Source organism: Cricetulus griseus (genome assembly GCF_003668045.3).
Source record: "Cricetulus griseus strain 17A/GY chromosome 1 unlocalized genomic scaffold, alternate assembly CriGri-PICRH-1.0 chr1_1, whole genome shotgun sequence".
In the NCBI taxonomy this organism is placed as follows: Eukaryota; Metazoa; Chordata; class Mammalia; order Rodentia; family Cricetidae; genus Cricetulus; species Cricetulus griseus.
In genome coordinates this window covers 232844103-232857383 of record NW_023276807.1, presented here as the reverse complement: position 1 = coordinate 232857383, position 13281 = coordinate 232844103, and the positions used below count along the sequence as shown (strand labels likewise).

At 37.8% G+C, this 13281-nt stretch overlaps 1 protein-coding gene across 5 annotated transcripts in view; it reads left to right on the top strand.

Moving 5' to 3' along the window:
* Positions 1-9673, top strand: part of Akap11 (A-kinase anchoring protein 11) — a 53187-nt gene extending 43514 nt beyond the window's left edge. For all 5 annotated transcript variants that reach the window (XM_027390086.2, XM_027390084.2, XM_027390082.2 and 2 more), the window contains 2 exons: positions 2461-2621; positions 5974-9673. In XM_027390086.2, the coding sequence (XP_027245887.1) occupies positions 2461-2621; positions 5974-6114 (302 nt within the window). In that variant the 3' untranslated portion in view covers positions 6115-9673. The remainder of the gene's footprint in view (positions 1-2460; positions 2622-5973) is intronic.
* The last annotated feature ends 3608 nt before the right edge of the window (positions 9674-13281 follow it).

The window sequence follows — 13281 nt, the reverse complement described above, 5'->3', positions numbered from 1 at the left end:
GTGTTTTCTATGTTGGGAGTAAAACTGTACCCTCACACCAAAAATGTAGGCACACTGAGACACTGACAAAATGTTAAAGAGAATTTCTTGAGATATAGGATACAACCCCTGAGTTTTCAGCCAGTTTATCCACAGTATTCTTGTTCAGGGAAGTTACATAATAGTTGTTAAGCTGAAACTCTCAGTTTCAAAATTACTGCTATGTAAAAAATTTTATATTACATTTATTTGTTTTGTGTGAGTGCATGTGCATGTGTGTGCATACCTGTGAACACATGCCCCTATTCAGGCATCTCACATGGAGTCTGTTCTCTCCTTCTACCATGTGGAACCTACTATTCAAACTCAGGTTGTCAGGCTTGGCAGCAAGTGCCTTCAGCTGTGCCATCCCACTAACCCAGAGTATTCTATGTAAATACTTCTAAAGGTCTGTCTTTATTTTATGCAAATGGATGTTTTGTCTACATCTATCTGTGTAGTATGTCAGAAGGGAGCATCAGGTTCCCCTGGAACTGGAGTTACAGTTAAGAGCTACCCACGTGAGTACTGAATGTCAAACGACTTTTCTGCAAGAGCAGCCAGTGCTCTTAACTACTAAGTCATCTTTCCAGCCCTTATTATAATTTTTAGAGTTAGTGATGCCCCAGGCACTGGTGGTACATGCCTTTAATCCCTGCACTCAGGAGGCAAGGCAGGCAGATCTCAGTGAGATCGAGGCCAGCCTGGGTTCCAGCGTAGCCTCCAAAGCTACAGAGAAACACTGTGTCAGAAATCAAAATAAATAAATGAATTAGTGCTTTTTCTAGGTAATGTTTGGTTTACTTTTGCTCATTAATGTGTTGGTCTTTAAAAGTCATATATTTCTCCCTAGTAACTCTCATGAATACCATTATTTCAAAGGCTATCCATGTATACATGCATGCCGTGTTTTTACTTAGATACTATTATTAGTTATTACCTAGTTATTACTTAACTACCTTTGCTGAAGAATGATTAAGAAAAGAGATATAAGTTAATATAAATAAAATAATTCATTAAAAGAATTTATCAGTAGGCATGAGAATTTTTTCTATTAATATGTAGAAACCAGGAAGTTAATTATATACAGTTGTGCCATTCCTGAGCTCTTGACATGATAGGCATCTCTCATATACAATGTTACAGCAAACTTTTAAATTTGTTCCATAAATTAGAAGATAGATTGGTTTAGATTTACAGAAAGCCTCAAAAATGAGGCAGTTTCTACAATAACAGGTATCTGTTTTTTAAGCCTCCCTTTTTTTCTTTCTATTTGTTTTGGTTAGGAGGTATTAGCCCTAATCTCTGTTAAAGTTTCTCATCAGGCCAGGCAACCAGCAGGTCCTAAGTGAGGAAATCCTAGCAGTGTGGAGAAACTTAAATGGCTTAGCTTCCAACTCCAGAAATATTGCAGGGCTTTCTAAGGGCCTTAGACACTATGTCTTGTTCCAAAGTATATCAGACCTCTTTTAAAGTAAATAGATATACAAGCCATTTCCTAAATTAATTTTTGATGTTTAGCATACAAAGTGATGGATGGATTTCATGTTTTCTGGATGTATATCATTATACTTTCCTCTTACTCATTCCTGTCTCTCATTGTTCCTCATTCTCCTGTGCTGCTCTCTGGCTGGTCCTTCCCCATCACATAGTCTTCCCATTTGCTCATGTCACTTGACTCCCATTACCCTTGCTTCCCTTACCCTTAAGATTTTTTTCCTTTTCTCTCAGGTGTCTTCCATCTACTTTCATGGCCCCCACAAACATACATGTGTATGTGTATATGTACATATATACACATAAGTAATTTTCAATGTTGATTCTGCATATGAAAGAAAACATACAGTAGACCTACTTTTGATTGAGACTAACTGGCACAAAAGGAGAGAAAAGAAAAATACATGAGAATACCAAGGATCAAAATTTTCACATTAAAAATAAAGGGCCAACACAAATTCTAAAAATGATTAGTAGTGGTCTGGAGTTCCTTATATACTGTAACAGAAAGATGTCCATCAACAACAAAGAAATCCATCAATATTTCTGTCGTTAGTACATACTGGCTTGGGGACTGTTAGCACACCCTAACTTCTTGTACTCAGTCATCCTTAAGCAGGAGTATTGAACATGATGTTGGTTCACAGGCTCCATCAGCCAGCTTGGATATCTCCTTTGTGTTGAAAGCATCATTCTCATTAACAAGAAAATAAACTTGAGAGCACTGCCTTTTTGTATTACATTTAAATTCACTTCAGACAGTACTTTACAATTGTTTCATTAGTAAATAGTCAACGTTATTTCTTTGAGTTAGCATTATTTTGTCCTTAGGAAATGCTTTATTTAGTATTAAGGAAAGCATTCGCTGGAATCTTTTAATTGAAACCAGAGTTTTGAAACTTGAGTTGATGAAATTCACTTCATATTGTTTAAATTTACTGTTAGATTTGCGACAAAATGGGAAGACGCTGCTAATTGTGAACATTGACCTGGAGCCGGGAGCAGTAGATCCTCAGCTAAGGGTTCTTCTTCAGTGGCTCGTGGCCTCTGAGGCTGAAGTTGAAGAACTTTATTTCCAGGACTCTTCGAAGAAGGAGTTTATATTAGTAAGTACCTCCCCTCTAGTGCAGTTGTGAGGAAATATTAACACTGTGATAATCTTACCTCATTGTTGGTTTAGCACAATGCTTGCTGATTGCACAAATTAATATATAGGCTGTGGAGTCTCACAGATGGTGTTCAGATGTCCAGAAGGTGTAACCTTGGACAGATGAGTCAGTGAATGCCTTAGTTTTCTTAGTTGCCTTGTGGGATTAGAGAATATAGGATTTACCTTGCAGGTTTGTGAGGATTAATTATAATACTGTAAAAAGAAAGTGCTTGATCTAATGCTCTAACCCTAAATTTAGATGTCAGTAATAAACAGCTAATGGATTCTTAAGAAAAGAACCAGCTAGTCTCTTTACAGTTGTACCCAATTAATGAGGTCTTTCTCATCCTTATGCAAATGGATGCTGGTATAATGAAAAACTAATAAAAACTTAGATAAGGTACTTTTCTTGAGTGTTTTTTAGTATGTGTCAAGCATACTGTTAATAGGGATTTTTCAGCTTATAGTTTTAAGAGTGTTCTTCCCTTGGTTTTCCTTACGAAAATTTATATTAATCTTACCATAGAATGTAGAACAGTCAGTAAATAACCAATGTAGATCTAGCAATAAAGACAGAAAAGGAAAACCCACGTTGCTCTTTTTTACTGGTTCAGAATTTATGACGATATTGTTGAAGGATGTGAACATTCTGACATTGACTTTTACTTAGACTGGGGTTTATTAGCTTGAGGCTTCTGTTTGTAGGAGAGAAAATAGTCTTGGAAGAGATGCTCAAGAAATGAATTATCAAATGGAAATGTGGGTTAGGGAATTGTTAGAACTGAGGCCTAAGGTAAGCCTTGGCCGGGGTTGACAGATGGCTGTCAGAGGAGACCTTACCATCATGTAAAGTAACCCGGGGATCTTTGCCTGACTGAGTCAAGTGCAATGGTCAGTTGTGGATGGCAAGGTTTTATTATGCTTGTGGCTTATTTTAACAATATGGCTGATTTTAAATAATGACCCTCAGAGACCGTGTCTAACTAGGACAGGGCCACTATTTTATATATAGATAGATATTACATTTATATATATTATATAACAGGACTTCTGAGGATATATGAAACATTTAAGAGGCAAGTTCAGATTATGTTTGGTGGTAATGAGAATAATAGAAATACTTTATGTCTTTGTGGGTCATACATTTAATTTTGATATTTTCACTATTAATTAAGTAGAACAAACAGTATTACCTTAAGGATGAATGGAAGATGACATACGATTATATGTCTAGAAGATATAAACATAGTTATATATGTGGTAAAAGAAAAGCTAGATTAAAGACTTACACTGAAAGACACTGTCAACAAAGTGAGAAGACAATGCATATAAGAAGGAAATATTTGCAGTTGTGTATCTGGTAAAGTTCTTAGTCCTAGCACATAGTCTAACTTAAAAAAAGGACTAAGAGTTATTACTTCATGTCTTAGGTAGGATTTCTATTGCTGTAATGTTTCAGCACCATTACCAAAAGTAAGTTGGGGAGGAAAGGGTTTATTTGGGCTATACTTCTATATTGCTGTTCACTGTTGAAGAAAGTCAGGGCAGGAACTCAAGCAGGGCAGGAACCTGGAGGCAGGAGCTTATGCAGAAGCCAGGGAGGGGTGCTACTTACTAGTTTGCAGCTCATGGCTTGCTTCTCCTGGCTTGCTCAGCCTGCTTTCTTATAGAACCCAGGTCCACCATAGGCTGTGCTCTCCCCCGTTGATGACTTATTGAAAAAAAAAAAAAAAATGGAGGCATTTCTCAACTGAGTCTCCTTCTCTGATGGCTCTAGTTTCTGTCAAGTTGACACAAAGCCAGCCAGTACACTGCATTTCTTTGGAAAATAAAAGCATGAAAGGGTGTTCAACCTTACTAGCCATCAGGAAAATGCAATTTAAAAACTACTGCACTTTTACACCCAGCAGGGTGACTATCAATTGTGGGTTATACTAGTTGTGGTAAGATGTAGAGACACTGTATCCTTCATACAGTTCTTAGTGAGAATCTAAAATGATGAAGCTGTTGTGGCTTCATCATGAAGATGTTGTGGCATCTGACAGATCCCCAAAATGTCAAGTACAGTATTAGCATGTTATTCAGCATGCCAGTGATCGGTGGTGTGCACTTGGGGGACATGATAAACATATGTCTACACAAAAACCCTGCGCAGAAATGTCCATGGCTATAATCCCAGCACTCTGGAGGAAGAGGCAGGAGGATTACTGTATGTTTGAGGCCACCCTGGACTAAATAGGGAGTTCTGGGAAAGTTAGGGATACATAGTAAAACCCTGTCTCAAACAAACCAGAACAAAACAAAAAGAGTTACCTACCTGTCCATCAGCTAGTGAATAGAAGAGGAACTTTGTTAGTAAAAGTAGTAAGGCAGTAAGCTGAGCTTCACATGGTAAACCCTCAAGATCATTACACTAAGCAGAAGACCATGCACAGAGTTCACAATTCTCCTGCTATTAAATGCCCAAAGTAGGCAGATCTTTAAGGCACAAAGTACATGAGTGCTTTATCTGAAGGTGTTTGGGAAGATGAAGAGTTGCTTCTGATGTAAAGGGCTTCCTTCTGGTGTGAGGAGAGAGCTTTCCAGTATTGATTGTATGGTGGTTGTCTTCAGTTCATTGATATATCAAAGAAACCCATTGCGAATGAATTTATCTCAAAGCAGTTTAAAGAAAAGGACATCTGCAGTAAAATAGTTTTTCAGAACTTATTTTACAGATCTTTTCTAACTTAAGAATTCTTACAGAGTTGAGTTGACAGAAAAACACGTAAGGCCATGTTCTGTTTTGCTGTGGTAGAGTTTGTTTAAACCCCTATTTACTTTTTTGCTTGCTTTTTTGTTGAAGCATTACATTTCTTAACTTAGAAAGCCATGTTTCCGTTGAGGCCAGAAAATTTTTCGGAATACAAACCACACTATATGTTGTGGAAAGAAAATTCACATCCTTTTATTAAGCTTGACAATGTCGTTATTATTTCATGTTCCTAATTGAGGGTGTGGCAGATGTATTTAGTTAGGTGAAGGATTTCCTGTAGACGGTTTGGCTCTGCACTCCCACACAGACCGTCCACTGCCAGGGTTTGTTTTCTGTTCCTACAGTCTTGAAGTGTCATTCTGTGGCAGGCAAGAAAGGAAAATGTTTAATTTGGGTACAGGGGTGGTGATTGAGGGGAGATCTTATAACTCGGAACAAGTATTTCATTGTCAACAGCAAGGTTCTGTTTTGTCTGGAGATAAAAATGAAAACTCATTGTTAAACATGTTTTTCTCTTGATGCATGTTAATGTGTGTTAATCTTTTTTTCTTAGCTTTCAAAACAATTAAAAGAGAAAGGATGGAGAGTGGGAGATGTCCTTCAGGCTGTCTTTAAATACTACGAAGTGCTGGAAAAAACTTCAAGTGAGGGAAGATGCAAGTCGTTGTTCGATTGGCTTTTGGAAAATGCCTAGAACAAACTCCAGACCAGTATATTTTATTGTTTGTTTTAGGAAGTAAAGAAACCGATGACTTATGTTTAGGATAAAACTCAAATACAGAATATTAACATTTTAATTGAATTGAGAGGAAAGTAAGAAGCCTTTTAAATGCTTTCTGTCATCACACTGTATATAGTTCATACTTTTGTAATCTTTCAAAATATTCTCTTTACTTATTCTTCTATACATGTGTTTGTGTTATGATGCTAAGAAATGTCTGTGAAGGAGAATCTAACCCTGACGCTGGGGGCATTGTCTGACAGCATTTGTTTGGATCCACATAGTGCTGCTGCAAACAGGGCTGAGGCGGCTGGCCTGGCCCAAGTGATGATTTTGTTCCTTTGAAAACAAGTGGCATCTGATGATAAGTCATCTGACATCAAGAAAGAAAATGGAGGATGATATTTTGTTGTTTGTTTATTTCTGGATAAGTTTGTAATTTTTACTGTTTATTCAAATCAGTTTAATTTCCATAGTTCAGCTATGGGTACTTCTAGGTTTCCCCAGACATTTAATTTGTTAGCATACTCATTAGTGATTTAGGATTCTGTGAACACCTAAATGAGTAAGTGAGTTTCCCTAGCCTTCCATCAAGTGATGCTACTTGCTAATGCTGCCAGTCATTCTGGAATGAGAAGGAGAAGTGGGTAGGGGAGAGGTGTGAGAGAGCACGTGTGCAAGAATAAACTTTAACCTTCACACTAGTTTATTATCCTCTTTTACTTTAGTGTTTTCTTAGGTAGAAACCCACCATTAACATTAAATAAAATGTCTAAATATTGTGCAGTAAGAATTTTGTCTTTTTGACTTATTCCACAAATGAAAATTCAGGTTGTAAAACACATTGGAAATTTAAAAATTAATGTGGAAATACACTCAAAGGAGCCTAATAATGATTTTCAGTGTTTGGTTTTTGAAGACGAAACAAAACTTCCCACTTCCCCAGGGGTAACTTTCTTTTAGCGCAGTAGGTGCCCCTCCCCCAGTGAACTGGGCCTGACTGTGCGGTAATGCTTCCTCACATCATCTTTGGCCTCCACATTCCTTACTGTGTGGTTTTAGAAATTGCAAGTTGATGTGAGACGATCCAGGAGGTTCTGTCTCAGTTGTGTCTATGATGTGTGTGCCAGTGTTGCACACATTTCTTCCACTAATGGATTCTGGAATCAAGGGTAAATCATTTTGTGTGTGTGTGAGACTGTTGATTTTGCTCTGTTATCGCCCCTCCCCCCATACCCCCCTGCCCCTCCCCCAAGCTCTGACTTTTCTAGAAGCTGCAATGAGTAGAAGACATAGTGCCTACCAGGGCACTTACATTAATTTGAATTAGTAATTATGGTGGAGAAATATATTTTATAGAGAAAGCCTCACCTTTACTTTAAGTCCAGAAACAATTTAAGTATTTTGAAACTACATTATAAACTCTACTTTTTCTCAGTTTAACATAGAGACACAGAGCCAGCCATAAATACACATTTTTCTAAAATTTTCTCAAGTATTTTTCAGAGTGGGGAAATGCAGGGAATGAAATGCAGGCGTGCTTTGGTGCAGTTGTGAACTTATAACTCTACTTGTACAAGGAGCTATCACACTGTACTTACGTATTGGTTAGATTAACAGCAAAACTGAGCTGAAATTACTTTGAAGTGGAAATGTTGGTTTTATAAAATGGAAACTGCTTAGGCTTATTTATGTTAATAATATATCCATTTGAGGCAAGCTTCCCCTTATGTTCCTATTTCTTTGTCATTTTGATGAAGCTTCACTGTGCCCAGTGTTCTTTATTTAAGTGCTACCTAGTGACAACAGTCAGAGGTGTTGGCCTGAGTTGTAACGGTAATAGTAGGACTCACACTTGTGTCAGCTCTGTGCAGGAACACAGGAACATTAGAAGTATTGGCGGGGTGAGCATAAGCGTGGGTCATTTCCCTGTAGAAGGTGTTTGCATGTAGAGCCGTGCCATGGGCCATGTGCAGTGTAAAGCAAGCTGTTTTGAAGCATTCTGTGGTTTTCCCAGACTCGCTCCATCTGTTTGTGTGTTCAGTCTTTGGAGCATCTCTGTTGAGGTAGCTTCGCCGTATAGATCTCGACATATTTATATTGGAACATTGTATACTGCCATTATGTACATGCTGCTCCTAATATATTTTACTGGAAACTGTGAGAACTGTGATGTGCAGTGAGCTGGTTCTTGGTTTGCCAATTTTAAAGGCATATTGTGATGGACAGAAAGAAAGTGAGAGACCTCTGCCGAGGAGCTTCTGGACTGATCTCACACCGAAAATAGCACATTTGTTTTATGTCCATCTTTTCCTAAGTTGAGTTTAAATGACATTTGTATTTTATGTGTTATTAATGTTGATTTTGGAAATTATTTCCTGATTCACTCAAGAGGAATGTCACCAAAAGACCACGGGAGAAATGGCAATAGAGATGGGCTGGCTCCTTGTGTTGTAAAGCTAAGGTTACAGTAGCCTTCAGTGAATACATAGAGTGTCTTTGTACTTTGAGAAACGCTTTGTTTATCTCTGAAGATACTTAATGTGAATTAGTTGAGTTCATACTACTATACTTGTGCTTAGCAAAGGGTTTCTCTTGCTGGTGGGAGTTCTGTGTATTAAATGCACTGTGTAGAGAGTAAAGATAACTGATGGCTGGCAGCTTTGACAGTGGTGGAGCCTGTTCTCCAGAGTGGATTCCAGAGCCATGCGGCTGCCTGCTATTTCTCCACAACTACTGTCACCAGTTTCTAATCAGTGTATTATTTTGTAATTTTTCAGAGAAATCTTTACACAGAGTTTAAATATGCAGAGTCCACACATGGGTAGGGCAAATGCTTTCCATTTAAAGTCCTGTCTGCCTGTCACCAGCACACAAGAAGTAGAGAGTGTCTGTGGGAATTAGAAGGGCTGTACTCAAGTGCAGTGTGCTTTTCTCATTTGCAGCACAAGCCCTGTAGGCGTCCCTTGTTTACTGTGTGCCTGCTCTTCACAAGCAGGCGCGGTGCTGGTCACTCTTGCCACTTTATTTATTTATTTTGACCATCTGTACATTCCTTTCATGTAGTTAGAACTGTCATTCTACAAGTTCTTATTTCAATTTGTTGTACCATTTGAATACTATTTAATGCCAGGTTTATATGTTGCTGGATTCTTGCTGCCTTTGGTTACTTGTGCTGTGTTCAAAGTAATCTGCATTCTTGTTCAGTTACTGAATATATAGTAGAAGCAACTTTGAATAATGGTGGCCATTTATTTGGGTTTGCTCAATTAGTGCATTATGGTCTTATAATGTGTAATAGTAACTTCTCTTTTTGCTCTTGAGTAATTTAATGTTCATTTATCAAAATAGGAGCTTCAAGATGCACTTGAGTTTTGTTTTAGCAGTGGCTCAAAAATGTTTCAGAAATTACTTTTGTAATAATTTGCAATTAATTGTTCTTTTCTCTATACTCTTGTTCAAGCTTGTGATCTTTCCTCTCCCAGCTAAGAATTATTCAATAAATTAAAAAAATGTCAATCCATGGTTTTCATTCTGTAGCATCCTGTTCATTCTGTGTTGAACTAAAACAAAGGCATTCAAGACTGTTAGAAGACTTAAAAGGAGCTAAATGCTTATGTTATGGTTTTGTTTGTTTTGTATTTTGAAGCAGGGTTTCTCTGTGTAGCCTTGGCTGTCTTGGAGCTCCCTCTGTAGACCAGGCTGGCCTCAAACTCAGAAATCTGCCTGCCTCTGCCTCCCAAGGGCTGGGAATAAAGGCATGGGCCACCTTGCCCAGCTTAAGTTACGGTTTTTGAGGACAAGTGAAGTTAGAAATATTTTAGTTGAACATTGGATTCTGTCCATTTCAGAGATGCCTTTAAAGGTACGATAGGGACTTACAAGCATGGCTGCTTGTTTTGGATTTAATGCAAAGTTGAAGGATGTTGCCTTAAATATGATCATGATTCTAAAATGCTTTTGATCTGGTTTGAGCATTCTTTGGTAATATACAGAGACATTACACATCAGGTATGTGAGAATATACATGTGAAAGTTAGCTCCTGGTTTTAGGTATTAGCATGCATTGTTAACAGTAATAGTGAAACTCCACACTTACATCAATTTGCAACAGGAAAATGGAGAAAAGTAGTGCTGGCAGATGTGACGGTATGAGCTAAATTTATAGTGGGGTTTTACTATTTTAGAGACACTGGGTGTCTCTTTCAGCCTTTCTTCATTATCAGTACCAAGCATACCTCAGGTGAGAGTTAGTACCATCTATGAACCAATACACTATTGCCGTCTAAAGCCCATGATTTGTTGAAGTTTACTCTTAGTATTACACATCTTATGAGTTTTGATATGCACAAAATTCATCATTATAGAATCATACAAGTACATTCATAGTCTGGTTAGCATTTGATACCCAGAAATTAGAGAGCTCATTAATCCTTCAAAATGCTTGGAAATAATAGCAGACATGTAAACCTTGGATGTTAAGTACATTATGGTCATAAAGAAGACAGATGCTGACACAAACTAAGGAAGATTCCATAAAGAATGGTCCCAAAGAATAAGACATGCACAAGGACTTTTTAAGTGAGTTAAGTCAGGAAGTCATTTGTTATTCTTAATGGGTACAGAATTGAGAATGAGGCACAGGGTTTGAAGCATCCACACAATTTTCTGAGTATGAAAGATGGAGAGCTCGTGTATGCAGGAATGAGTTCCACATGATGCCCTGTGCTTTGAAAAGGATGAGAGGGACAAGCAGTCTTAAAAGCTGCTCACAACATTGTGCAAAGCAGTGAAGAGGAGATGTGACATCAGTTTTCTCTGTCCTTTGTAGTTTTGAAATTGTCACACACTTATTTTACTCTTGTTCTATAGACCAAGGATGAAAATTTGCAGATTGAAATGAGTGATAAACACTTGAGAGGGAATTCAAGACCCAGTGAGATGACTCTGCAGGGTGAAATTTTTTTGGAACAAAGCCTGAAGACTTGAATTCAATCCCCAGGACCCATGTAAAGCTTGAAAAGAGAACTGATCCACACAATTGTCCAAGTACACAAGTGTGTACATACACATACACTTTTAAACTAACACTAATAAAACTCTTAATTAAAAATAAAACTGAAAATGGACTTAAGCCCCAAGTTTGACTTTAGCCCATCACTGTGTACCACCTCCCCTTAAAAGAAACACCATAATGGATTTCTTTTACGGTAAGGGATTGAAATTGGCCTTTAAAATTTTTTTGTTTTTTTTTTTGTTTTTTGTTTTGGTATGGAGACACACATGCCACAGCATTCATGTTGAAATCAAAGGACCATTTGTGGGGGTTGGTTCTGTTCTACCTTGTAGGTTCTGGGAATCAAGCTCAGGTCATCAGGCTTGGCTGCAAGTACCTGTGTCCACTGATCTGCTTGCTGGGCCAGGGCTGGACTTTATATACAGAGTTCTGCTGATAATGTTTGCTTGATAGAAGGTCTTTTAAAAGTAAGTACTAACACTAACAGAGATGTTGTATTTAAGTATGCTGTGATTATCAGCTTCCTAATTTGAGTGCTCAGGAGCAACTATATAATAATCTGTAGGAGATGAATGCCCCTAGAGCAAGTTCTCATTGCTTCTGGAGAGTCATAGTCTTCTCTCTGTGTCTTGCTCCTGTTTCTTGGTACCTGTGCATGCAGGAGTTTTGTTTTGAGATAGGAACTCCCTTGGGTAACCCAGGCTGGTCTCTTAAGGGAGGGTCACTTGTGAGTTCCAGGCTAGCCTAGACTGCAGAACAAGATCTTATCTTAAGCCTAAACAACTTAAGTTTAGAAGACTGTACATACAGGACAAGGATAAAATTAGGGTTAGGCAGGAAGAAAAAATTCCACAAGTTTCTGTTTAATTATTAGCAGTGAATAAAGTCAGGGAAAACCTACCCCAGAGTTCATGAGCTTGCTCCCATATGAGCCTGTCCCTCAACTGACCCTGGGTGTTTTAGTTCAAGGAGTTCCTTTAACATTTTCTGTCAAGTCTCCATGCCTATCAAAGGGAAAAAATATCTTGAAGATCCCATCTTTACCCCAGACTTGTTATTTCTAAAAGCTGTAAAGTTCAAACCATAAAAGATAGGAAAACAATAAGGTTTAGTTTTGAGGGAAAAAAATTGTAAAACCATGAGTGAAAGTGATGAAATTAGAACCAGCTCACAGACCAGTGTTAGAATGTAAAGTAGTTGTCATTTTTAAGACCCAGAGGATCCAGGTGGTGATGGCAAATGCCTTAATCCCAGCACAGAGGCCGGGACAGGCAGATAGGTCTGAGTTTGAGGCCAGCCTGGTCTACAGAGCAAGTTCCAGGACAGCCAAAGTTACACAGAAACCCTGTCTCAAAAACAGCAAGAAAGACAAGAGGAAAATTTAAATATGAATAGAAAGCTACTTCACATCTACTAAGATGACTAAGACAACAGCAGATAATACCAAGTGTTGCCAAGGATATAAAGAAACTGGGGCCAATAGACACTGCTGCTGTTGATAGGAATTACCTCTGTGTACCCTAGCAGCCTCTTTCCTGTGGATATGCCCATGAGAAGTGAAAATGTCTCCACAAAAACTTGTAAATAAACATGGCATTATTCTTAGCTGCAGAGTACAAGCAACCCTAATGACAATCAGTGAATGCATAAAGAAATTGTGGTTTATCTGTACAATGTCATTTAACCTTTAAAAAGTGAAGTAGAGGTATGGGGAACAGTATGATTAAGCCTTGAAAACAGTATGTTAATTATAAGAAGACAGGAAATCAATTATTGTATGATTCCATATACATACTTATAATATACACGCATATGTATATATCATGTATACAATAAACAAATTACAGATTAGTGTTTGCTAGATGCTGGAGGAAGAAGGCAGTGAGGAATGACTTTATCATTACAAGGTTTCATTGAGAATGATTAAACAGTTCTAGAATTAGATCTGATGATGTTAACCTAATTCTTTGAATATACCAAAAAACCAATTGTGTATTTTAACAGTGAATTTTATAACATAGGACTTGCCCAACAAATCTTACATGGAACAAGAAAAATAGTTTTTAAAAGCAAAGTGTATTTTAAATGTAAGCTAAAATAATTGAGACTCAGTATAGTGAGAG